The sequence below is a fragment of the Nicotiana tomentosiformis genome, chromosome 9 (assembly GCF_000390325.3).
Source record: "Nicotiana tomentosiformis chromosome 9, ASM39032v3, whole genome shotgun sequence".
NCBI classification, from domain to species: domain Eukaryota; kingdom Viridiplantae; phylum Streptophyta; class Magnoliopsida; order Solanales; family Solanaceae; genus Nicotiana; species Nicotiana tomentosiformis.
This window is the reverse complement of record NC_090820.1, coordinates 56,621,264-56,648,586: the sequence shown is the minus strand read 5'-3', so window position 1 is coordinate 56,648,586 and position 27,323 is coordinate 56,621,264. Positions and strand designations below refer to the sequence as shown.

Below are 27,323 nucleotides of genomic sequence, written 5' to 3'. Positions count from 1 at the left end.
CTGGGTTCAAAACTCTAGCTTGGGATCCTTGTAGAGATTCTTAAAATTGAGCGAAATCCTATGGACTTTGATCCGTAAATAGGTTAGATCTAGTAAAAAATGATGTTATCACCTACAAATGCATCATAAATGCTTACTTTGGGGGTGTATTTATAGTGGAAGAGATACTCCTCTAGAGGATTAAAGACCGAGTTCAAAATCCAACTCTCTCTGTCTCTATCTATCTATACCCACCTGCCTAACTATGCATAGGTTGGCCCTTCCTCTTGGCCATTTTGGTTAAGGTTCTAGAATGGACTATGCATGCCGCACAAGCCTACAAGGACTTGCGTAGGAGCAATAAGGGGGGGGGGGTGCGTAGGTAGTGTTGGCCTTGCATAAGAGTGGTAAGGACTTGTGTAGGAACAATGGGGAGGGGTGCGTAGGTAGTGTTGGCCTTGCATAAGAGTGGTCCAACGTGCATATGTGAGCGCTTCTCCGTGCATGGCTTGCCTTGGGCGGTTTTGGGTTGGCTCCTCTCATGCCTAGGAGGTTCTCTCAATGGGTAGGAGGCTCTCTCAATGGGTAGGAGGCTTATTCATGCCTGTGCGTAGGAGAGCTGAAGGTCTCTTCCTTTGCTTTTTTATAGGCTACGCACCATGCACCATGCATAGCCGGATACTTCGATTTAAGTTCCTTTGATCCGTACTTGGTCTTTTAAGCCCGAATTAATCCTTATTACATATGGTAATTTACGAGATTTTACACCGAATTACAGAAGAGAGAAAAAGAAAGGAAAAAAGAAAAAGAAAGAAAAAAGAAAAATGAGGCAGAGGTATTTTAGAGAGAGTCATGTGTCTTTCACTTATTTATTTCACTTGCCATGTCATAAACGATTGATGACATGTTTTTTTAAATGTTTAGAGATTTGAAAAGCTCTTTAATTGATACAATTTCGGCAAACATAAAATGTTTGATAGATATTAGGAAAAGATGACATGCCAACATGATTTTTTTTGCCAAGTTTGCGAGGCCATTGATGTATTCAGCCTATAATCAACCTTTAACATTAATTCTTTGCCTTAGAAGATATATTCATGTTTATTACTTAAGGGCCCCGCAATATAACCCTTATCAATAGTAAAATTTTGACTGTTTCGACTTGAAATATATAAAAAGAAATTGAAATTAACAGTTTTTCTTCGGAGTAGGGTTAAGGTCTGCGTATACACGATCCTCCCATATTCTACTTGTGAGATTTCACTGGGATGTTATTGTAGTTGTTGTTGGAATGCTTTTAGTAGATTCTACATTCACAAGTTTTTACTTTTATCATATGAAAATGAAAAGGAGACAATAAAATGAAAAGAGTGGAAGCGGTATCCATAATTGAATTTGAAAAGGGGCGGGCTTGCGCCTTTACCTGACAGACCCCACGAGGCCACCACTGATTCTGAATGACGAATGCTCTCTTTCTGCCACACTGCACTTATTTTCCGATACCCAACCATTCATCTTCATTGTCCTACAAAAACCCTAGTCTAATTTGACATTTGAAAGTTCCCAGCTATGTCCAAAGACGCTTCTTCTTCATCTGTCAGATCCGCTGATGCTCGAACCCAGTTCGAATCAAATGAGAACGACTTCGACAATACGGAATTTCCCTTCCCTCCTCCTACTCGAACGCCTCTTAATTCCATCGCCGACCCATCTCAACGTCTGACCCTAGCTCAAGACCTCCATCCCACTAAATCTGAAACAACCCGAGCTGTTCGAGATGCAAATGGAGTTAGAGGAAAAGCTCATTCCGAACCCAATTCAGCTCAAACTACTCCAGTTAGGAGAATTTGTAATGTGTTTACACGCTCTGGGGCTAGGCATGCTCTCCATACTGGAGGTAAAGGGACTACTTTATTATCTTCTAGAACTTCAAAAGGAACTCTTTTTATCAACTCTGAGCCTTCTGTCCACTTTGAGCTGTCGGAGAATCCTTCTTTCTGGAATGATCACAATGTGCAGGTTCTCTTCACCAATTATGCTTACTACATCATTTTTTTTTGTTTTTCAATTTGAATTATTAGAGTTCCGCATTGATAGAGAGTATAGTCAATGGTCTCATACATGGTCTTGGACATTCATAGAACTTGCTGATGGATTGAGTTTGGCTCAGGTCCGTTTTCTCTTAACAAGACCAACGAAAGTGAGTACTTTATTCATGTAGGTATTGATTCGTGTTAGACCATTAAATAACATGGAGAAAGTATTACAAGGATACGGTAGATGCTTAAGGCAAGAGACTGCACAGACACTGGTTTGGCTTGGTCATCTTGAAACCAGATTCACTTTTGATCATCTTGCGTGTGAAACTATATCGCAGGTTTGAAATACTGTAATCTGTATCTGTATGCTTTTGCATTATGAAAGGATGAATGGACCATATGTGGAGTAGGATGAGATAACTCAAGGTTAATTAAACTGTTTCTTGAGCTTTGAGCAGGAAAAGCTTTTCAAAGTTGCAGGGTTGCCCATGGTGGATAACTGCATGTCCGGTTATAATAGCTGCATGTTTGCATATGGCCAGGTGTGGGACAGTGCTAATTCTTGGTGCTTGATACAATTCAAAATAGCCAATTACTGATTTACAGATTTTGAATTTATTCCATTCTTGCAGACTGGAAGTGGAAAGACTTACACAATGATGGGTGACATAGGCGAAATGGGTGGAAAGCTAAGCGAACAATGTGGGATCACTCCTCGTATATTCGAGTACTTGTTTACTCGAATTGGACAGGTTGGATCTGAAAAAGATCATTTAGCTGTTACTTTGCGTGACAAGTTTTAAGTGCTATTTCCTTATTTTAATGCCTTTTAGGAAGAGGACAATCGAAAGAATGAGAGATTGAAATATAGTTGCAAGTGTTCTTTCTTAGAGATATATAATGAGCAGATAACGGACCTCCTTGAGCCTTCATCGACTAATTTGATGGTAAGTTCAATTTTGTTTGATGACAATTGCTGATGTGTTGCACATCCATATGGAATCAGTCACTACATATGCTGATATATGATAGCTCAGAGAAGACTTGAAGAAAGGTGTATACGTTGAAAACCTCACTGAAGTTAGCGTTAGTTCTGTTGATGACATTCTCAGAATTTTGTTACAGGTGAAACTTAATACTGAACCTTCATCTCTAAGCACTTTCCACATGAGAAAATTGTTTTGATGATCTTGTCTTCCACAGGGGGCTGCAAATAGAAAAATGGCAGCTACTCATATGAATACTGAGAGCTGTCGATCTCACAGTGTTTTCACATGTAACATAGAGAGTTGCTGGGAGAAAGACTCTATGAAGCACTTTAGATTTGGAAGGTTAAATCTAGTTGATCTAGCTGGTTCTGAAAGGTAGTTTTTGACTTCAATAGCATATAATCTCAATCAATTGCGTTTTCATGCTTACACAATTTCCGGTTATTTAGACAGAAAAGCTGTGGCGCAGAAGGAGACCGTTTGAAAGAAGCTGCAAATATAAACAAGTCTTTATCAACTCTTGGGTAATGATGATCTTAAGATATTCTTGAGTAAATTGGGGCTGAAATTACTGTGCCATGCCTATTTGTTTTCTTGATTCTTTTGAATTTCTCCCGAACAGTGCTGGATGAATACTGTGGATGACACTTTGCATTCTTTGATTTTCTCCTCCAGGATCATGTATTCTTCATGCTCATCATAATACTATTCTTAATTTATCATAAGATGCTTTAGCTTTCTTTTGATAATGCTGGAAGTCCAATTATGAATCTTTACCCGGTCATTAATGATTGATTAAGCAAAATATATGTACAAACAAATTTATTGTATTTGCAAGAAAAAGCTTTGTGGATTGCCTTTGAGTGACTGAAATCGTGGATGAGCTTTCTGTCCAAAATTGGCATCAATTTGAAGTGAGAATTATGGGGGTGGACTTAACATAGCATGCACAGTTGAGTTTCTTAATAGTGGCACATTGCACTCATGAATTCTGAGGAGTCACAAGATCCAAGAAACATTATGAAATAAGATAAACATCGTCCAATTAGTGATCCTCGTTGAATTGCTAATTCTCATAGCAAATTCTCATCTTGCTGTGAATTATGATAAGCCCTACATCAGATGTACATATATCAATCAATCAATTGTGCTGTAATCTCAAACTAGCTGCGGTTGGTTATATGACCCTCTATATATTTAAATTGATATAAAACACTAGTTTTCTCACTAGAGACAAGACCTATTCCTAGAATGCACTTTGCTCTTCATTAAGTTGAGATGCAAAATCTTTTTTTTGTGAGATGAAGAGCAGATGGATCCTATCCCCTATATCGAACACTCGTTCCTATTGTGAGAAATAATGACACGGAAAAAATATATTATTTATGTATGTTAAGTATTTTACAATAGCCCTATTTCCCGGTGTGAATAGTAATTTCCAAAAAAGTTTCCGTTTTCTGGTGGTGTTTTAGAACCTATTTTGTAGTGTGGAATTCGTTTAGTCTCACTATTTTCAAATTTTTCCGGCGACCTTTCGGCCAAACTTTTGTTATCAGCAACCACTTGGTTTTGTTGCTCAGTGGGAGTCTAGTGACCTTGTATGTCGAATGATCAGCTTGCAGATATTTTCACCAAGTCCCTCACTGGTCCTCGTATTAGTTACATATGTAACAAGCTCGGTATATATGATTTGTATGCACCAACTTGAGGGGGAGTGTTAGATAGTTATGTATAAAAAATCCTAGTCCTATATGTAGTAGGAGTAGAATATATCCTAGTCCCATATGTAGTAGGAGTAGAATATGTCCTAGTCCCATATGTAGTAGGAGTAGAATATGTATTATATATAGGGCTCATTGTATCATTGTTAAAAAAATAGATTTTTCTATCGTGCATTCTCATAGGTACAAAGCAAAGACATCATAACAGCCAATGACATTATTCATTTGAGTTTCTGTTAAGATAAATTTCACGTATTTATGGATAACACACTGATTTGCTTAATGCTTAGTTGGTAGCGTTTTCTTGACTCAGCAAACTACTCAGCAAACTACAGAGCATATATGATTTTAAGTGAAATAACGTACTTGACTTTAAAGTAAACTATCTTATGTTTTGAGGGTATCTCCAGAGTGACAATAGATAACTGATAACTTGTGGTTTTCTGGGCAGTTTGTCTGCTCATAGAGTTTAGTCTGTTTTTAACTTTGAGGCCTAAATTGGATTGCAGGTCTTTTGCTATATATTAATGTGATTTGCAGTTTCTATGTTTGAGCATTCTCATGATCCTAAAACTAGAAAGTAAAGCATATACTTAATCTTCTAAATGATAATGAATATATTCGTATCTTTTGCATAATTCTATGTGAACAGAGTAACTTAGCAAGTAATATGAGTTTATTTGAACCGCTAGAAGTTAACAAGTTGCAGGAGCTGGTTTAAATTTCAAAAGGAACATTTTAGACTGCAGAGTCTCATTATCCTCTGTTGTAAAATGCTCTTATGCTTTGTGTTACTGATCTCTTTTCTACTATATTTTGAAGTCATCTTCAAGCCAGCCTTAAGCTGTCCTACTTTGCTAAGTTTTGTTCTAAATCTTGTCTGTGCATGCAGACTTGTCATCATGTCCTTGGTGGATTTGGCACATGGCAAACATAGACACGTTCCATACAGGGACTCTAGGCTAACTTTTCTCCTTCAGGTGAGAACTATCTCATGACTATTAGGCATACAAAATACTACTGTTAAATTATTGAATTTCTCAATAAGAGAAGGCTATCTTTTCTTCCTCCCTGGATGTAGGATTCTCTGGGTGGGAACTCGAAAACAGCAGTAATCGCCACCGTCAGCCCATCTATTTGGTAACAGGATAATCTCTGTAGTGATTTTGAAAATGCAATAGTAGTGTTGTAATAACTAGTTTTTATTCTCTGCAGTTCTGCCAGTGAGACACTAAGCACTCTAAAGTTTGCTCAGCGTGCAAAACTTATTCAGAACAATGTATGAACTTCCAGATATATGCAAACTTTTGTTTGGAAAAACCAAAATTCTGTAGTAAAATTCCAAGCTATATTTTCTATTCTATGCTAACTTTTGTTTGGAAACCAAAAATCTTTAGTTTTTTAAGTTTTGACCTTTATTTTGCTAGGCTAAAATAAATGAAGATGCTTCAGGTGATGTTTCAGCATTGCAGCAGCAAATACAACAACTAAAGGCATGTAACATGCTCTATTAAAGGTGTATAATATTGTGTTGTATGAAACGTGTAAAATATTCAATGCTCTCAAGCATACTTGAAAACTTGTTGAACAGGGTCAGTTGTCCTTTCTACTGAAGCATCAGGGAACAGAGAATTATTTTCCAGAAAGTGTCCCATGTTTAGATCAATTCAGCTTGTGTGAGTTTCCTGAGAGCTTCGACCTGTCTGAGGAATTGAATCTGCACACTGATTGTAGTCCACAGCATGGAAGAAGTGACTCAGTAGTCTTCTACTCCTTTCGTGATTTGTCTATTAGCATCAAGACCATATATAATATTGTCCCATGAATTCCATGGCAGTTACATTATCTAAAATCAACTTTGCTCAATGCCGTGAGGATAGAAAAATTGGCTGCGATGGAAGTTTGGAGATTAGAGGCTGAAATTGAAGCGATGAAACATTTGGTATGAATAACTATGACATCTCTTATGCACCTTGTGTTATTAGAAAGTGCACCTTAGGTGAATTGATATTTATGCATATAGTAGTCATGTTAAATAAAAGTGAAGGAGTGTTTTGCAGGTTCACCAGCAAGAAGAGGTTCAACTTAGTAAATACATGATGAAACTTAGAGAGGAAAAAGTTGACCGATTGGAATCACTTGGAAATGGTATAATCTCTGCAGACAGCTTTATCCTGGAAGAAAATAATGCTTTAAAAGACGAGATTCGGCTGCTTTGGGCTAGAACTGAACAAAATCCAGAATTGACTCGACTTGCACATGAGAACATTAGCCTCCTTAAGCAGCTCAGATGGTAATTACTATGAACATTTGACTTGCCAAAGATGGACACTCTCTATTCTATGGTAATTTAATCTTGCATCTGTCTTTTTAGGTTTAAAAACTTCTACAGGAACAGGAAGACTGGAACACTGGTTGCTGAAATTTCAGAGTTATGTGAACAGGTCAAATATACTCTGATGACTTTTTTTTTGTTTTTTCTTTCAATAAATCTGTTCTTTTTCGTGAAATTTACTCTGGGTCAAGTTTTTGGAATTAGCCACAGTATCCTAGGAAGCCTGTACCTACTTCAAGAGAAGAAGATCGGATTAGTGATAAGGTGACTGTTGTGTATCATCTGACATGTGTGAACTGCATCCCAAATGCAGGAAAGATTCACTGCAGGAGAGTTAAAAGAATGCAGAGAAATGAATTCAAAACTAATCAGGTAAGTCTCTGCAAGTGCAAATCCAATAAGGGTATATGGGTATGCACAACTAAATCTTCAGCTTAGCCTGAAATTACCCCTTACATGTATGTGAACTTGCAATAAATAATTTAAAATTGCTTTTGTGTTTAAACAGTGTGGTCCTTGTAAGTTCCTATATTCAGTGAATTTTGTTGGTAGACCTAAATAAATAATACAAAATTTTCCTCCCTAACACCTTAAGCTTTCAACTGAGGTGTTCTGTCAGGAACTCACTCAGTTAATGAAGAAGTCAATCAAGTTTTGGGACAATCTTCTCTGTTGTATTGAAATGAAACAGTTGCGATTACAGACTAAATAACTGGATGGAAAACTAGTAAGAAAAATGGAAACTAAGCTAATCGAGATTCCATAGCGAGCTGCGGATCTGTAGAAGAGAAGAAGAGAAAGGATTAGAAGAGAAAGGATTAGAAGAGAAAGGAGATGAGATTTGACAAGAAAGAGAGAGAATTGGGCAAATACCCGTTGGTTCAGTGATACTCTGCTCGACTAGTTTGTTGAGCTTTACAACAAACTCGTCCAGCTGGCAGCTTCTGAGCCTTTGAAGCTCATTAAGTGAAATTTAATCTCGATCGTCGATTTAGCGTTAGTTATTCCTGTACTTCCCTCCCAGCTTCTAACTCCCCTAGCGACATTTCGTTTATTGCTGCATTTCTCAGGTCATGACATACACTTCTCCTTCATATAATCCTTGTCCTCAAGGTAGTATCAAACTCTGGAAATTGGACTTGATAAACTCATGGTCATAGGTAAGACTGATAAGCACCTTAACAACAACCACATTTCCTTTTTGAACAAGTTGTCTTTGCAATATTGCAACAGGCTTCACTAGGAATTGGCCTTCTCCACTGGTCATAGGTAAGACTGATTGGACGACTGCCCTAGAGCCAATTTTCTTTTCAACAATGAAATGTGGAAAACTGGATGGACCTTAGAAGTAGGAGGCCATAATAGCTTATAAGTGAGAGAAATAATACAAGGGAAAATTATTCTATTGATTTTTTAACAATGATACAATGAGCCCTATATATAATACATGTTCTACTCCTACTATATATGGAACTAGGATTATTTACACATAACTATTTAACACTCTCCTTCAAGCCGGTGCATACAAATCATATGTACGAGCTTGTTATATATGTAACTAATACGAGGATCGTGAGGGACTTGGTGAAAATATTTGCAAGCTGATCATTCGACTTCACAAATTTGTAACAATGTCTCATGAGAGTATCTTTTCTAAAACGAAGTGACAATCAATCTCAATGTGTTTAGTTCTCTCATGGAACACCGAATTTGACGCAATATGAAGGGCAACTTGATTATCACACACAAGTTCCATCTGACTGATTTCACCAAATTTCAACTCCTTGAGCAATTGTTTGATCCAAACTAGTTCATATGTTGCCATAGCCATTGCTCGATATTCTGCTTCTGCACTAGAACGAGCAACCACATTTTGTTTCTTGCTCATCCAAGGCACCAAATTACCTCCTACCAAAATACAATATCTAGACGTAGAACGTCTATCAGAAGGTGATCCTGCCCAGTCAATATCTGAGTAACCAATGATCTGCTCATGGCCTCGATCCTCAAACAATAACCCTTTGCCTAGATCTGACTTTACATTCCGAAGAATGCCGACGATTGCATCCTAATGACTATCACATGGAGAATCCATAAACTAACTTACAACACTCACATGAAAGGAAATGTCCGATCTAATCACTGTGAGGTAATTTAATTTACCAACTAGTCGCCTATATCTTGTAGGATCACTAAGCGGCTCCCCCTGTCCTGGCATAGCAGGGGTGGTGAGACACATCCTTGAGCCAGAATACAGCTAGAGTCACCGTGCCTCAATTTTCCGGTGACTTTTCATTGTTGTCTTGCGTCATCTCTCTCCCCGTCAATGTTGTACAAAATCCAACACTACAACAATATCCGTCGTCGTTCGGCGACCAAACCCCAATCAACCTCTCCGGCAGCTACCGCCTCACGCGCCGACAAAAGCTAGGGTTCCGGCAAGCGCATGAGTTCATGCGCCGGCGAGTACGACCCCTTCCTGCCATTTTTTGAAAAAGTTCATTCAGGATAGTTGCTTCGTCTACTAATTCCGACCCCACCCATATTGTTTTCGTTTTATTCTGATCACTTTGAGTTTTTTCCGGCGACTACACTTGTTTTTCCGGCAGCTACAGTGTTCCTTTCAGCAATTTACAATTGATTCATTCGGTTATTTGGTGATAATTTGCTAGAAGTCACTCCAATCCAATAATGTCTCTCAATTTAGATGCTTTTGGTTCCGAAAACAGTGGAGTTGGAAATTCAGCCTTAATGATTACTTCTGAACCCCTACTTGGGAATTTAAATTATTTATCTTGGGCGTCGTCTGTGGAGTTGTGGTGTAAAGGTCAAAGTGTTCAAGATCACTTAACCAAAAAGGCTAGTGAGGGAGATGAAAAGGCCAAAGCACAGTGGGAAAAGATCGATACTCTGTTATGTAGTATCTTGTGGCGATCTATTGATTCCAAGTTGATGCCTTTGTTTCGTCTATTCCAAACATGTCATTTAGTTTGGAAAAGGCTTATACTTTATACGCTAATGACATATCTCGGTTCTATAATGTGATATAACGGATGACAAATTTGAAGAATCAGGAAATGGATATGCCTACTTACTTTTGGACAAGTACAAGCAGTCATGGAAGAATTTGAGAAGTTGATGCCAGTTTCTACTAGTGTTGAAAAGCAACAAGAGTAACGACAAAAGATGTTTCTAGTTCTTACACTCGCTGGACTTCTTAATGACCTTGATTCAGTGTGTGACCAGATTTTGGCTAGTCCGACTATCTACACTTGATGAACTCGATTACTCGCCTTGCTGCAGCGCCTAGTCACATAGTGATCTCATCATAGACAACTGACTCCTCTGTTCTCGCGTCCCAGACACTGGATAATCGGGTATCTCAGACTATAGATAATAGATGAGGAGGAGGTTGTTTTGGAAGGTCTCGACAATAGGCTTGGACATACCCATGGGGTGTGTTACTCTTTGCATGGTCGACCACCTTAAATGCTCATGTTGCTCAAATAGAGACTGCAAGTAACTAGAGGTTTTCTTTATCTGAAGGGGAATATAATGAGTTCCTTCAGTATCGATCAAGTAAGTAGACACCTCCACAAGTAGCCTCTGTTGCTCAGGTTGATACTTCTGTTGCTGGTAATTTCTTTGCTTGTGTTTCCCAGTCTACTACTCTTGGACCATGGGTCATGGACTCAGGCGCCTCTGATCATATTTCTGGTAATAAGTCACTTTTGTCAAATATTGTTTATTCACAGTCTCTTCCCAATGTTACTTTAGCCAATGGAGTCCAAACAAAAGAAAAAGGAGTTGGACAGGCTAATCCCTTATCCTCTGTCATTTTAGATTCTGTTCTTTATGTCCCTGGTAGTCATTTTAATCTTGCATTTGTTGGTCGGATGACTCGTGCCCTCCATTGTGGTATCAGTGTTATCAAAGACGAAAAACACAAAAAAAGCTCTAAGGTCTATTGGGGATTTATGTGCAAAGAGCAAATAAAGCGTGAGCTTTAATTAAGAAAGGTGCAATTGAGAAAAACTACAAATATGTATGTGTAGTCCAAGACTAATATCTATAAGCATGAATACCAAATTATGGACAAAGAAATTAAAAAAAATTTACGATAAAGTGAAATATCAATTGATTCGTGTCGACTCTTCAGGATTACACTCATTGGCAAGGAAAAGTATGTCTTAAAGCCTTGATGACAATACTAAAGCGCTCGCTAAGCGAGGCGAAGCACTCAACCTGTTTTGAGCCTCGCTTTAAGGCTTAAGCGCGCCTTTGATAACACTGTGTGATGTATATATTATTGATGATTCTTTTGTTATGCATGACCGCAGTACGAGACAGACGATTCGCACAGGGCGTGAAAAACAAGGCCTTTACTACCTTGACTCACTCAATCCTTCTACAACATGTCCAGTTACAGATCCTCCAGACCTAATTCACAGACATTTATGACATCCAAGTTTATCCAAGCTTCAAAAGATGGTGCTTATTTTATCTAGTATGTCTACATTAGATTGTGAGTCGTGTCAACGTGGAAAATATACCCGAGCCACCTTTTCGCGTAATGTTGAAAGTCGTGTAGAGTCTATTTTTTCTTTAGTTCATTCTGATATATGGGATCCTAGTAGGGTCAATTTAACCTTAGGATTTTGTTATTTTGTTAGTTTCATTGATGATTACTCAAGATGTACTTGGATTTTCTTAATGAAAGATCGTTGTGAGTTGTTTTCTATATTCCAGAGTTTTTGTGCTGAAATAAAAAATTAGTTTGGCATTTCTGTTTGCGTCTTTCGTAGTGATAATGCCTTAAAATACTTATCCTCTCAATTTCAACAGTTTATAACTTCTCAAGGAATTATTCATCAGACATCTTGTCCGTATACCCCTCAGTAGAATGGGATAGCAGAGAGAAAGAATAGACACCTCATTGTGACTGCTCGCACAGTTCTAATTGAGTCTTATGTTCCGCTGCGTTTTTAGGGTGATGCAGTTCTCACTGCTTGTTATCTGATTAATCGGATGCCTTCATATTCCATCCATAGTCAGATTCCTTATTCACTATTGTTTTCTCAGTCACCTTTATACTCTCTTCCCCCTCGTGTGTTTGGGAGCACATGTTTCGTTCATAACTTAGCTCCCTGAAAAGATAAGTTAGCTCCCCGTGCTCTCAAGTGTGTCTTCCTTGGCTATTCTCGAGTTCAAAAGGGATATCGTTGCTACTCACTTGATCTTCATAGGTACATTATGTCAGTCGATTTCACATTTTTTGAGTCTCGACCTTACTTTACCTCTTATGATCACTTTGATATATCAGAGGTCTTACCTATACCGACTCTTGAGGATTTTACTGTAACTCCTTCTACATCTTCCGCCATAGAAGTCTTACCTGTACCGACCATTGAGGAATCTAGTGTTGCTCCTCCTAGATTCCCAACCACAGGAACACCACTTTTGACTTATCATTGGCGTCCGCGTCCAGCATTAGGTCCAGCTGATTCACGTCCTGCACCTGACCCTGCTCCTACTGCTGACTTCTCTCCTCATATTCAACCGATTGCACTTTGGAAAGGTATACGGACCACACTTAATCCTAATCCCCATTATGTCGGTTTAAGTTATCATCGTCTATTATCACCCCATTATGCGTTTGTATCTTCTTTGTCCTCTGTATCTATCCCTGAGTCTACAGGTGAAGCACCGTCTCATCCAGGATGGCGACATGCTATGATTGACGAGATGTCTGCTCTACATACGAGTGGTACTTGGTAGCTTGTTCTTCTTCCTTCAAGTAAATCTACTGTTGATTGTCGTTGGGTTTATGCAGTCAAAGTTGGTCCGGATGGCCAGGTTGATCGACTTATGGCCCGTCTTGTTGCCAAAGGATATACTCAGATATTTGGGCTTGATTACAATGACGCTTTCTCTCCCGTGGCTAAAATAGCTTCAGTTCGCCTTTTTCTATCCATGGCTGCTGTTCACCATTGGCCTCCCTATCAGTTGGACATTGAGAATGCTTTTCTTCGTGGTGATCTTGAGCATGACTCGTAGTGAAGCTGACCACTTTGTATTTTATCGACATTCTGCTTCAAATCTCTGTATTTATCTGGTGGTTTGTGTTGACGATTTTTTTATTACCGGCAGTGATCTGGATAGTATTACTAAGTTGAAGCAACATCTCTTTCAACACTTTCAGACTAAGGAGCTGGGTAGATTAAAGTATTATCTGGGTATTGAGGTCGCTCAGTCTAGCTCTGATACCATGTGAGAAATAATACACGGGAAAATTATTCTATTGATTTTTTGACAATGATACAATGAGCCCTATATATAATACATGTTCTATCCCTGCTACTTACGGGACTATGATTATTTACACACAACAATTTAACAATAAGCAGCTTGTCCGACTCTACTCAGGATCTGATAAGGTCCACAATACTTGGAGCTAAGTTTCAAATTCCTTCTATGAGCTATTGATGACTCTCTATAGGGATGAAATTTTAAATACACCATGTCACCCACTTAAAACTCCCTTTCAGTCCTCTTGAAATCAGTATATAATTTCATCCTTTCCTGAGCTTTCAACCAATTATCCTTGAGCAATTGCTGCATTTGTTGCCTCTGCAACATGTTGATTAGCATGATTCAAGGAGACTTGATTTAGGAGTGTTGATTAGCATGATTTCAGGAGATCTGATTATATTTAGGAGATCTGATTTGATTTGATTTAATTTGATAGCTGGATTGATTGTATAGATTTATTTTATTTCCTTAATTAGCATTAAGAGCTTTGTATAAATTCCCTTGTTCATGGGATGTAAACATACACAGAAATACAAGAAGCCTTTTCTTCTTCTCAAAATCTACATGGTATCAGAGCCATTGCTGCCTTTTTGAGGTGAGTTATCTCTCTCGCAGCACTAGGGTTCGAATGAAATTCAGCTTCTCCGTTGCTTTCTAGCCAAACTTGACTCCGCTAATGTCGCCAAATCTAATCATGTGCAATCAGGTACTGCCTTTGTTGCTCACCTTAATTCTTGGATTGTCGATTCTAGTGCAAATAGACACATGACAGGCTCTTCTAAAGGCATTCAAAACTATTCTCCCAGTCCTAAAGGAGATAATGTTAAAATAGCCAATAGTTTCTTAACACCTATCTCTTAAACAAATTCTGTCATTTGTACTCCTAATATTAAACTATCATCCGTGCTCCATGTCCTTGAGTTCCTTGTCAATCTTTTATCTGTTAGTGCCATCACCAAAGCTCTAAACTGTAAAATCGAGTTCTTTCCCGATCATTATATTTTTCAGGATCTTCAAACAGGGAAAATGATTGACAGTGGTAGATTGCGTGATGACTTGTATATATTAGATATGATTCAAAACTCTGGTCAAGTATTTTTTGGGGAAAGTAAGGATGTCAACCAAGAAATAATACAACGGCATAGACGGTTAGGACACCCATCATTCTTTGTTTTGAAGAAGTTATATCTCGATTTGTTTTCAAGGACTCGATTTGAATCTTTGTTCTGTGATGCGTGTGAATATCCCAAGCATACTAGAAACTCTTATCCTGTGAGTGATAATAGAAGCACAACTCCGTTTATGACTATTCATTCTGATGTATGGGGTCCTACCCAAACTGTTTCTTTGTCTGATTGTTGATGGTTTGCTATTTTCATTTATTGCTGCACTAGGATGACTTGGGTATATTTATTAAAAGCCAAAAGTGAAGTTTTCTCTTGTTTTCAGTCATTTCATAAGATGATTTGTATTCAGTTTGATGCCAAAATAAAAATCTTGAGAACTGACAATGGCAGCGAATACATGGATAAAAGATTTGGTGCTTATTGGTGTCTAATAGGATAGTCCATCAGACTAGTTGTCCTTACACTAGTGCACAAAATGGGGTCACTGAAAGAAAAAATAGGTATCTGTTAGAAGGAGCAAGATCTCATATGTTCACCATGCATCTACCAAAACCTTACTGGTGGATGCTATTCTAGCGGCTGCCTATCTTATCAATATAATTCCACTTAAACCCCTCAATTTTCAAAGTCCTCTGGAAACTTTAAAGGGTAATAATGAATATACTGTTCCTCCAAAGGTGTTTGGGTGTGTTTGCTTTGTCCACACTAGAAATTCTGGAAAATTTGATCATAGAGCTATAAAGTGTGTTTTCATTGGGTATTCTCCGACGCAGAAAGCTTACAAATGTTATCATCCTCCCTCTAGGAGATCTTTTGTTAGCATGGATGTTACCTTTCGAGAATCTGAGCCCTATTTCAGTATTACCTCATCACCTCTTCAGGGGGAGAGCAGTAAAGAGGAAGAGGTGATTCTACCTAGTTCCATTACTGGACCTTTTGATGACATTGTCACATGGGAAAGTGAAATTGGAGAAAGAATTCAGGGGGAGATTATTGGGCGTTTGGATAGGCTTGATTTGAAAACATACTCAAGGAAAAATAGAGTAGAAGAAGCCATCATGCAATTTACCAAAGCTGAACCTTCTTGTACTAGTGAGTTCTCTATATTTCCTAATGAGTTAGATGAACCTATTGCTCACAGAAAAAGGAGTTAGATCTTGCACCACCAAACACCATTTATCTAATTTTGTCTCCTATAATTCTTTGTCTCCCTCCTATAGAACCTTTGCCTTGTCTATTTCTTCTGTGTCTATTCCCCACAATTGGAGGGAAGTTTTTGCAGATCCTAAATGAAAGCAAGCTATGATTGTAAAAATGAAGGCCTTGTCAAAAAATGAAACTTGGGAACTTGTCACTTCACCACCAGACAAGAAGTTGGTTGGTTGCCAAATAAATCTTCACTGTGAAGCACAAAGCTGATGGCTCAATTGAAAGACTCAAAGCAAGATTGGTGGCTAAAAGATTCACTCAGAATTATGGAGTGGATTATCAAGAGACATTTGCCCCTATTGTTAAGATGAACACTGCTAGAATTCTTTTATCTTGTGCAGCTAATCTTGATTGAGACTTGCAACAGTTTGATGTGAAGAAGGCATTTCTTCATGGAGACTTAGAAGAAGAGGTGTATATTGAGATTCCTCCTGGATTTGATACTGCACAGAGTCAAGGAAAGATATGCAGATTGAAGAAAACCTTATACGGACTGAAGCAATCCCCAGAGGTTGGTTTGACAGATTTACCATAGCAATGATCTCCTTCGGTTACTAACAAAGCAATGCTGATCACACCCTCTTCATAAGACATCAAACGGGTAAACTCACTCTTCTCATAGTTTATGTTGATGACATAGTAATGATAGGACATGACAAAGAGGAGATGTCTCGATTGAAAAAGTTGTTGGCACATGAATTTGAGATCAAAGATCTAGGAAAATTGCATTACTTCTTGGGAATTGAGGTTGCTAGATTCAAAAGAGGAATCTTTATTTCTCAAAGGAAGTATATTCTGGATCTTTTGAAAGAAACTGGTATGACATGTTGCAGACCAGCAGAATCACCCATCGAAAGCAATCACGAGTTTCAAAGCGGAGTTGGAGAATCAGTTGATAAGGAGAGATATCAGAGGCTGGTTGGAAGACTCATTTATCTCTCCCACACTAGACCAGACATAGCCTATTCAGTTAGCCTGGTGAGTCAGTTCATGCATGATCCCGGGGATCCTCACATGCAAGCTGTCTTTCACATTTTGCGGTATGTGAAGTCTGCTCCAGGGAAATGTTTACTTTTCTCCAATCATGATCACCTCCAAATAGAAGCCTTTACAGATGCGGATTGGGCTGAATCTCTAGATGACAGAAGATCAACACCCGTTTACTGTACGCTCATAGGAGGAAACTTGGTTACTTGGAGAAGCAAGAATCAAAGTGTAGTTGCTAGATCAAGTGCGGAGGCAGAATATAGAGCTATGGCCCAGGGTGTTTGCGAATTGCTTTGGCTACAAAAGCTACTACAGGAATTGAGATTGTCTGAAAAAGGAAAACTTTCCTTGTATTGTGACAATAAGGCTGCCATCAGTATAGCTCATAATCCAGTCCAGCATGACCGAACAAAGCATGTGGAAATTGATCGACACTTCATCAAAGAAAAAGTTACAACCGGTGTCTTGAGTTTGTCATGTGCCATCGGAAAAACAACTAGCTGATGTGTTTAGCAAAGGTCTCAACAAGCGAACTTTTCATACTTTGAGTTGCAAGTTGGGCATGTGCAACATCTTTGCACCAACTTGAGGGGGAATGTTGATTAGCATGATTCAAGGAGACTTGATTTAGGAGTGTTGATAACATGATTTCAGGAGATTTGATTATATTTAGGAGATCTGATTTTATTTATTTTGATTTGATAGCTGGATTGATTGTACAGATTTATTTTATTTCCTTAATTAGCATTAGGAGCTTTGTATAAATTCCCTTGCTCATGGGATGTAAACATACACAGAAATACAAGAAGCCTTTTCTTCTTCTCAAAATCTACACAACATCACATCAACAACAGGGACTGTAGTCTCAGAAAGAGGACCCATGGACAGCTGTGGAGGTGAGAAACCATACAAAGCTTTATAAGGGCTGCACTGCAGACTGCTATGAAAATTGGTGTTGTACCACCATTTGCAAAATACAACCGATTCTTCCATTGAGTAGGTCTATGGCTAGAGTCATGCACCTTAAGTAATTTTCAATGCATTTGTCCACCCTCTCAGTTTGACCATCAGTCTGAGGGTGGTATACTGAGCTGTATAGTAGTTGAGTTCCCTTCATTTTAAACAAGGCTTGCCAAAAGTTGTTGAGAAAAATTCTGTCTTTATCTGAGACAATGGACTCAGGAGTACCATGTAAAGTGTGGACTCTCTTCCAAAACTTATTGGCTACATCAACAACAGTAAATGGATGTGCTAAGGCCATAATGTGAGCAGATTTAGTCATTCTGTCCACTACCACAAAAATGACATTTTTACGTTTAGACTTAGGTAATCTTTCAATGAAATCCATAGAGATGTGTCTCCAAGCTTCACCAGGAATGGAAAGTGGCTGCAACAGCCCAGAGTAGGATACATTTTCATCTTTACAGCTTGTTTAGATGATTGTTATGTATCGTTTCATAATACATCATATAATATTGTATTGTATTATATTGTATTGTATCGTATTGTATCGTTTTGATATATACAATGTTTGGAACAATGAAGAAAAAACTTGTAATATTATAAAGAAAAAATAAGGTATGAGATAGAATTATTATATAAAAAGGTAGGTTAAAAGATAAAATAAAATTATTTAATAATAAGGAAGGGCAAGATGAGAGGAAAAAATAAGGTAACGATGCGACCACACCAAATCGGTCGTTCCATAAAGTGACATTTTTTATCGTTACCTAAAGACGGATTTAACGATACGATACAATTAATTTTAAGTAACAATCAAAACAAACATTGTATTTAAAGTAACAAACAACCATCCAAACAAGCTGTTATTCTTTTGACAAGTATCACATTCAGTCACATATTGGATGACCATCTGTTTCATAAGAGGCCAGTAGATTAACTGGGCCAATCTCTTAAAGGTCCCTAGCTGTCCTGAATGCCCTCCTGCTGAAGAATCATGGAGGATCTTTCATGAAGATCTTAATCAGTTGTTGCCTGAGAGTGCCAGTGGCCCCAATGTAATCTTGCCCTTTCTCCTCAAGACTCCAGAAGTATACTGCCAGATCTGTGGCCCTTGAAGATCAACTGTGAGTTGTGCAATCAACTCATCAGCTAGTGCATCCTCTTCATAGCTTGCACCAATTTCTTGCACCCAAATTGGCACAGTCGTGCTGATGGCATTAAGTGTTGCGTGGGGATCAACTTCAGCAGACAAGGTCTCAAACTATCTAGAAAGTGCATCAGCCACTCTGTTCTCCGCCCCTCTTTTGTACTGGATTTCATAGTCTAAGCCTAAGAACTTAGTCAACCCCTTATGTTGAATGGCTGAGGTAACCTTCTGTTCTAACAAGTATTTCAGACTATGGTGATCAATCCTTACCACAAAATGCTTATATTGAAGGTAGTGTCTCCATTTATCTACGGCATTGAGTAAGGCCATATATTCCTTCTCATAGATAGACTTATCCCTGTGCCTTAGAGCTAGCACCTTGCTAAAATAAGCTACTGGTCTTCCATTTTGCATCAGTACAACTCCAATGCCTGAATGGCATGCATCAATCTCAACCACAAAAGGTTGAGTGTAGTCAGGTAAGGCTAATACTGGGGTCGTGGACATGGCTCTTTTAAGAGCTGTAAAAGCTTGATCAGCTTCTTCACTCCACCTGAACCCTTCCTTCTTCAAGAGATCTGTTAATGGTCTGCAAATCGCACCATAATTGGCCACATATTTTCTGTAATAGCCAGTCAGTCCCAAAATCCCCTAAGTGCCTTGATTGTGGTGGACTTAGGCCAGTTCACCATGGCCTGTACCTTGCTAGGATCAGTAGCCACACCCTGAGCAGTAATGACATGCCCAAGGTATTCAACTTGTGATTGCCCAAATGAGCACTTAGTCCTCTTTGCATAAAGGGTATTCTTCTTCAATGTCTCAAATACAATGGATAAATAGTTTATATGATCTGCTAAGTACTGACTATACACCAAAATATCATCAAAGAAAACTAACACAAATTTTCTTAGAAAAAGTAAAAAAACCTGATTCATTAAGGCCTCGAAGGTAGCAGGGGCATTTGTAAGCCCAAATAGCATTACCCTGAATTCATAGTGCCCTTAGTGAGTTCTGAAGGCAGTTTTGAACACATCTTCTACCATCATTTGATTTGATGGTACCCTACTCCGAGGTCCACCTTGGAAAAACTTATTGAACTATGCAATTCATCTAAGAGATCTTCTACAATGGGTATAAGGTACTTATCCTTGATAGTAATTTCATTTAACCCCTGTAGTCTACACAAAACCTCCATGTGCCATCTTTTTTCTTTACCAATAAGGCTGGAGAAGAAAAGAGAGATTGGCTTGGCTGAATGGTCCCACTGAGCAACATTTCTGCTACCTGTTTCTCTAGTTCCTCCTTTTGATAGTAATTGTACCTGTATTTTCTCGGGCTAACTGGTGTAGCACCAGGTTTTAGTGGAATCTGATGATCTAATGATCTGGAAGGAGGCAATGCTTTAGGTTTTGCAAAAACATCTTTGTACCTTTCAAGCACCTCTTGTATTGGATCATCTATGTCTTCCTGTTCAGGTAGCCGGTTACACTTACCATGAACAAATGAGCCATAAGTGTTTGCCCCTTCCTCAATAATTTTCCCATAGAACTCCCATTGATAAAGCTCAAACTGCCTGCTTCAGGTATGGCATGTAGCACAGTCTTGTTGCCCTTCCTCCCTATTGTAACACACTTCTTTTCATGATCAAACTTGGTGGGATTATACTTTTTCATCCAATCATTGCCTAACACTATCACAACCGCCCAATTGTATAATTCTAATATCTTTCTGAAAATGTTTATTTTGCATTTTCCAGCTAAAGCCTGCACATCTAGCATTGCACATGACATAATTCCCATCAGCAATAATCACCTTCATTGGGGGACTGTAAAATGACACATGTCCAGTGCCCTTCACTGCTTGCTCATTTATAAAACTATGTCTGCTTCCAGAATCAACCCAACACTGTTAGGCTCTTGTTCTTGCTAATGACCTTGACCAAAATTGAATTCACGCCAGAACTGTTTCCTGCTAATGCACTGATACAAATAGCTTCCAACATCTCCTGTTGAACCTCTCCTTCAATTATTATCTCAGCTAAATTAGGATCTCCTGTTTGAGTCTCAGGCGGGTCCACTAGAGCCTCAGGGCTATCATCACTCTCCCCAACCAAACAGTTTAGTTGCCTGTTTCTACATGGGTGCCCTGGTGCATACTTCTCTCCACATCTGAAACATAGGTGATTAGTCTTCCTATACTCATAAACTTCAGGACTCAGTCTATAAGTGCCTATTCTATTAGCTGGCATGGTTGAAACCTTGTGAGTTGAGGCAACCCCAGTGTTCGAGTAAGGTTTTTCTTGTGGTTTTGTCTTTCTTGCTTACTGCCTCAAGGGCCTTCTCTTGCATTCTAGCCTGTTCTATTGCACCATTTAAGGTGATTGTCTTAAACAACTTAAACAAATAAAGAGCAGCCGCTTCAACCTTAGAATTCTCAATGGTTTTATACAAGTTGAAATATCGCTCGCATTTTCTAAGCTATACCTTGGTTCCTTTCCTTCAAAACTTGGCAATTCCCGCTTGGGAGGTGGAACTGTAAATCTAGCTTGCCTATTCTGTCTTGCCTCAAGCATCGGCATAGGAAGTAAACCTCCCCCATTTGGATTTGCTGGTGGTCTCTCCAAAGCAGTCAATCTGTCCAATATCAATTCCAGGTTTCCTTGAATGCCAAGCTGTGTTTGCTGCAAAGTTTGTTGCTCAGTCGTCAACTCAGCTAGCATCTCCTCGTGTTAAGTAATCCTCGCATCCATAGTTTGCATCCTAGTGTCATTCACCATCGTTTAATCAGGTTGCAGGTTCGAGAGCTCTGATACCAATTTTCAGGAACTCACTTAGTTAGTGAAGAAGTCAATAAAGTTTTGGGACAATTTTCTCTGTTGTATTGAAATGAAACAATTGCGATTACAGTACATTTTGTGAAGAGGAAAAGGCTTCTTGTATTTCTGTGTATTTCTTACATCCCTAAGCAAATGTATTTATACACTAGGTCCTATGACTATTTTAAGGAGGGAAATAAATTACAATCAATTTGCAATCAATTACAATCAATTAGAATAAAATTAAATCTCATTCAGAATCAAAATTTTCCTAATAATTAAGCCAATCAACACTTCTCAAGTTGGTGCAAAGATGTCACACATGTCCAACTTGCAAACCAGTGTATGAAAAGTCTGTCTGTTGAGACCCTTAGTAAACACATCAGCTAACTGCTTTTCTGATGACACATGAAACAAGCTCAAGTAACTTTTTCTTTGATGAAGTATCGATCAATTTTTACATGCTTTGTTCGGTCATGCTGCACTGGATTATGAACTATGCTGATGGCATCCTTGTTGTCACAATATAAGGAAAGTTTTCGCTTTTCAGGCAGTCTCAATTCCTCTAGTAATTTTAGTAACCAAAGAAGTTCACAGACACCCTAGAGCTATGCTTCCGCACATGATCTAGCAACTACACTTTGCTTCTTGCTTTTCCAAGTAACCAAATTCCCTCCTACGAGTGTACAGTAACTGGACGTAGATCTTCTATCATCTAAAGATCCAGCCCAATCCGCAACTCTATAGGCTTCTACTTGAAGGTGACCATGTTTGGAGAAAAGTAGACCTTTGCTTGGAGCAGACTTAAGATACTGCAAAATGTGAAAGACATCTTGCATATGAGGATCTCAGGGATCATGCATGATCTGGCTCACCAAGCTGACTGAATAAGCTATGTTAGGTCTAGTATGAGAGAGATAAATGAGTCTTCCACCTGAAATATCTCTCCTTATCAATTAACTCTCCAACTTTTGTTTGTAATTTGTGATTACTTTAAATGAGCGATTCTGTTGGTTTTTGCAACCTGCCATACCAGTTTCTTTTAGGAGATCCAGAATATACTTCCATTGAAAAATAAAGATTTCACTTTTTGATCTAACAACCTCAATTCCCAAGAAGTACTATAATTTTCCTAGATCTTTGATCTCAAATTCATGTGCCAACAACTTATTCAATCGGGCCATCTCTCATGTCGTTACTATGTCATCAACATAAATTATGAGAAGCGTGAGTTTACCCGTTTGATGTCTTATGAAGAGGATGTGATCAATATTGCTTTGTTGGTAACCGAAGGAGATCATTGCTTTGCAGAATCTGTCAAACCAAGTTTTGGGAGATTGCTTCAGTCTGTACAAGGCTTTCTTCAATTTGCATATCTTTCCTTGACTTTGTGCAGTATCAAATTTCAGGAGGAATCTCCATATACATCTCTTCTTCTAAGTCTCCATGAAGAAATGCATTCTTCACATCAAATTGTTGCAAGTCCCAATCAAGATTAGCTGGACAAGACAAAAGAATTCTAATAGTGTTCATCTTAGCAACAGGGGCAAGTGTCTCTTGATAATCCGCTCAATAAGTCTGTGTAAATCACTTAGCCACCAATCTTGCTTTGAATCTTTCGATTGAGCCATCTGCTTCGTGCTTCACAGTGAAGACCCATTTGTAGCCAACCAACTTCTTATCGGGAGGTGAAGTGACAAGTTCACAAGTCTTATTTTTTGACAAGGCCTTCATTTCTTCAATCATAGGTTGCTTCCATTTAGGATCTGTAAAAGCTTCCCTCCAATTCTGGGGAATAGATACAAAAGAAATAGACAAAACAAAGGTTCTATGGGAGGGAGACAAAGAATTATAGGAGACAAAATTAGATAAAGGGTGTTTGGGTGGTGCAAGATGTGACTCCTTTTCTGTGAGCAATAAGCACATCTAACTCATTAGGAAATGTAGATAACTCACAAGTAGAAGAAGGTTCAGCTTCAGTAGATTGCATGATGGTTTCTCCTGTTCTATTTCTCCTTGAGTAAGTTTTCAAATCAGGCATTCCAAACGCCCAATAGTCTCCTCTTGAATTCTTTCTCCAATTTCACTTTCCCCTGTGACAATGTCATCAAGAAGTCCAGTAATGAAACTAGGTAGAGTGACCTCTTCCTCCTTATTGCTCTCCCCTTGAAGAGGCGACGAGGTTATATTGAAATAGGGCTCAGATTCTCGAAAGGTAACATCCTTGCTAACAAAAGATCTCCTAGAGGGAGGATGATAATAGTTGTAACCTTTCTGTGTCGGAGAATACCCAATGAAAACACACTTTATAGCTCTAGGATCAAGTTTCCCAAAATTTCTAATGTGGACAAAGCAAATACACCTTTGGAGGAACAATATATTCATTTTTACCCTTTAAAGCTTCCAGAGGACTTTGAAAATTGAGGGTTTTAAGTGGCATTCTGTTGATAAGATAGGCGGCCACTAGAATAGCATCACCGCAGTAAGGTTTTGGTAGATGCGTGGTGAACATAAGAGATCTTGCTACTTTTAACAAATGCCAATTTTTCTTTCAGCGACCCCATTTTGGGGACTATTGTAATGACAACTAGTCTAATAGACTATCCCATTGGACTCCAAATAAACACCAAATCTTTTATCCATGTATTCACTGCCATTGTCATTTCTCAAGATTTTTATTTTAGCATCAAGGTGAGTGCAAATCATTTTATGAAATGACTGAAAATAAGAGAAAACTTCACTTTTGGCTTTTAACAAATATACCCAAGTCATCGTGTTGATTGGCTTAATTATTAGGAAAGATTTGATTCTGATTGAGAAAGCCTTGATTTTGATTGAGATTTAATTTTATTATGATTGATTGTAATTTATTTCCCTTCCTAAGTCTCCTTGAATGTCTCCATATTTTCTGCCAAATCAGAAGGAAAGGTATTTATACACTAGGTCCTATGACTATTTTAGGAAGGGAAATAAATTACAATCAATCAGAATAAAATCAAATCTCAATCAGAATCAAATCTTTATCAATCAGAATCAAATCTTTCCTAATAATCAAGCCAATCAACAATTACAAACTAAACAACTGGATGGAGAACTAATAAGAAAAACGGAAACTAAGCTAATTGAGATTCCATAACGAGCTGCAGATCTGTAGAAGAGAAAGGATTAGAAGAGAAAGAAGGAGATGCGATTTGAGAAGAAAGAGAGAGAATTGGGAAAATACCCGTTGGTTCAGTGATACTCTGCTCGACTAGTTTGTTGAGTTTTATAACAGACTCATCCTGTTGGCAGCATCTGAGCCTTTGAAACTCATGCAGTGAAAATTAATCTCGGCCATCGATTTAGCATTAGTTATTCTTGTACTTCCCTCCCAGCTTCGAACTCCCCTAGCGACATTTCTTTTATTGCTGCTGTGAGAAATATAGCACGGAAAAGTTTTATATTAATTATCTAAAGTGTTGTACAACGCCCTATTTATATACAGTGATTACATAATAATAAATATCTACTTCCCGATGTGGGACACTATACATGACTAACTACTTAACACTCCCTCTCAAGCCGGTGCATATAAATCATATGTACCGAGCTTGTTACATATGTAACTAATATGAGAACCAGTAAGAAACTTAGTGAAAATATCTACAACCTGATCATTCGACTTCACAAACTTTGTAACAATATCTCTTGAGTATATCTTTTCTCTGACAAAGTGACAGTCGATCTCAATGTGTTTAGTCCTCTCATGGAACACTGAATTTGACGCAATATGAAGAGCATCTTGATTATCACACACCAGCTCCATCTTGTTGATTTTTCGAACTTTAACTCCTTGAGCAACTGCTTGACCCAAACTAGCTCACACGTTGCCATAGCCATGGCTCGACATTCTTCTTCGGCGCTAGATCGAGTAACTACATTCTGTTTCTTGCTCTTCCAAAAGACCAAATTACCTCCTACTAGAACACAATATCCAGACGTAGAGCGTCTATTAGAAGGTGATCCTGCCCAATCAGCATGTGTGTACCTAACAATCTGCTCGTGGCCTCGATCCTCGAATAGTAATCCTTTGCATGGAGCTGACTTTATATACCGAAGAATGCGAACAACTGCATGGGAGAATCCATAAATTGACTTACAACACTCACAGGCAAAGAAATGTCAGGTCTAGTCACCGTGAGGTAATTCAATTTGCCAACCAACCTCCTATATCTCGTAGGATCTCTAAGAGGCTCCCCCTGTCCTGGCAGAAGCTTAGCATTCGGATCCATAGGAGTGTCAACAGGTCTGCAACCCATCATTCCAGTCTCCTCAAGAATGTCTAAGGCATACTTCCGCTATGAAATAACAATACCTGAGCTAGACTGAACGACCTCAATACCTAGAAAATACTTCAATCTGCCCAGATCTTTAGTTTGGAAGTGCTGAAAGAGATGTTGTTTCAGATTAGTAATACCATCCTGATCATTGCCAGTAATAACAATATCATCAACATAAACCACCAGATAAATACACAGATTAGGAGCAGAATGCTGATAAAACATAGAGTGATCAGCTTCACTACGAGTCATGTCGAACTCCTGAATAACTGTGCTGAACTTACCAAACCAAGCTCGAGGGGACTGTTTCAAACCACATAGTGACCTATGCAATCGGCATACAAGACCACTAGACTCCCTCTGAGCAACAAAATTAGATGGTTGCTCCATATAAACTTCTTTCTCAAGATCACCGTGGAAAAAATATTCTTAATTTCTAACTGATAAAGAGGCCAATGACGTACAACAACCATGGACAAAAAGAGGCGAACACATGCTACTTTAGCCACGGGAGAGAAAGTGTCACTATAATCAAGCCAAAAAATCTGAGTGTATCTTTTTGCATCAAGACGAGCCTTAAGCCGATCAACCTGGCCATCCGGGCCGGCTTTGGCTGCATAAACCCAACGACAACCAACTGTAGACTTACCTAAAGGAAGAGGAACAAGCTCCCAAGTGCCACTTGCATGTAGAGCAGACATCTCGTCAATCATAGCCTGTCGCCATCCGGGATGAGATAGTGCCTCACTTGTAGACTTAGGGATAGAAATAGTGGACAAAGATGATATAAAAGCATAATGGGGTGATGACAGACGATGATAACTTAAACCGACATAATGTGAATTAGGATTAAGTGTGGATCGTACGCCTTTGCAGAGTGCAATTGGTTGACTAAGAGGAGACAAGTCCATAGTAGGTGTAGAATTTGATGTAGGACGTGAATCACCTGGGCCTGATGCTGGACGTGGACGACGATGATAAATCAAGAGTGGTGGCCTTGCGGCTGGGGATGTAGGAGGAGCAACTGTAGACTCCTCAAAAGTATGTAGTTGTGGTTGTGGTGGTGTTGTGGGTGTGGATTCCTCACAAGTAGGTACAAGTAAGACTTCAGATATATTAAAATGATCAGAAGAAGTAGGAGGAGCAACGGTAGACTCCTCAAAAGTATGTATAGGTAGTTGTGGTTGTGGTGGTGTTGTGGGTGTGGATTCCTCACAAGTAGGTACAAGTAGATATATTAAGATGATCAGAAGAAGTAAAGTAAGGTTGAGACTCAAAAAATGTGACATCAGCTGACATAAGATATCTACGAAGGTCAGGTGAGTAGCAGCGATACCCCTTTTGAACCCAAGAATAACCAAGGAAGACACACTTAAGAGCA

The 27,323-nt window shown here is 38.7% G+C and overlaps 1 protein-coding gene across 2 annotated transcripts in view; it reads left to right on the top strand.

Moving 5' to 3' along the window:
* Window positions 1–1,345: 1,345 nt before the first annotated feature.
* Window positions 1,346–27,323, top strand: part of LOC104088101 (kinesin-like protein KIN-12C) — a 38,327-nt gene continuing 12,349 nt past the window's right edge. The window contains exons 1-17 of one of the 2 annotated variants that reach the window (XM_033653948.2): window positions 1,346–1,998; window positions 2,201–2,356; window positions 2,477–2,560; window positions 2,651–2,770; window positions 2,852–2,965; window positions 3,051–3,143; window positions 3,222–3,382; window positions 3,457–3,531; window positions 5,621–5,708; window positions 5,810–5,868; window positions 5,944–6,007; window positions 6,156–6,221; window positions 6,320–6,487; window positions 6,566–6,670; window positions 6,789–7,021; window positions 7,103–7,172; window positions 7,377–7,435. In XM_033653948.2, the coding sequence (XP_033509839.1) occupies window positions 1,549–1,998; window positions 2,201–2,356; window positions 2,477–2,560; window positions 2,651–2,770; window positions 2,852–2,965; window positions 3,051–3,143; window positions 3,222–3,382; window positions 3,457–3,531; window positions 5,621–5,708; window positions 5,810–5,868; window positions 5,944–6,007; window positions 6,156–6,221; window positions 6,320–6,487; window positions 6,566–6,670; window positions 6,789–7,021; window positions 7,103–7,172; window positions 7,377–7,435 (2,165 nt within the window). In that variant the 5' untranslated portion in view covers window positions 1,346–1,548. The remainder of the gene's footprint in view (window positions 1,999–2,200; window positions 2,357–2,476; window positions 2,561–2,650; window positions 2,771–2,851; window positions 2,966–3,050; window positions 3,144–3,221; window positions 3,383–3,456; window positions 3,532–5,620; window positions 5,709–5,809; window positions 5,869–5,943; window positions 6,008–6,155; window positions 6,222–6,319; window positions 6,488–6,565; window positions 6,671–6,788; window positions 7,022–7,102; window positions 7,173–7,376; window positions 7,436–27,323) is intronic. The other variant, XM_009592721.4, reaches the window with a different exon arrangement.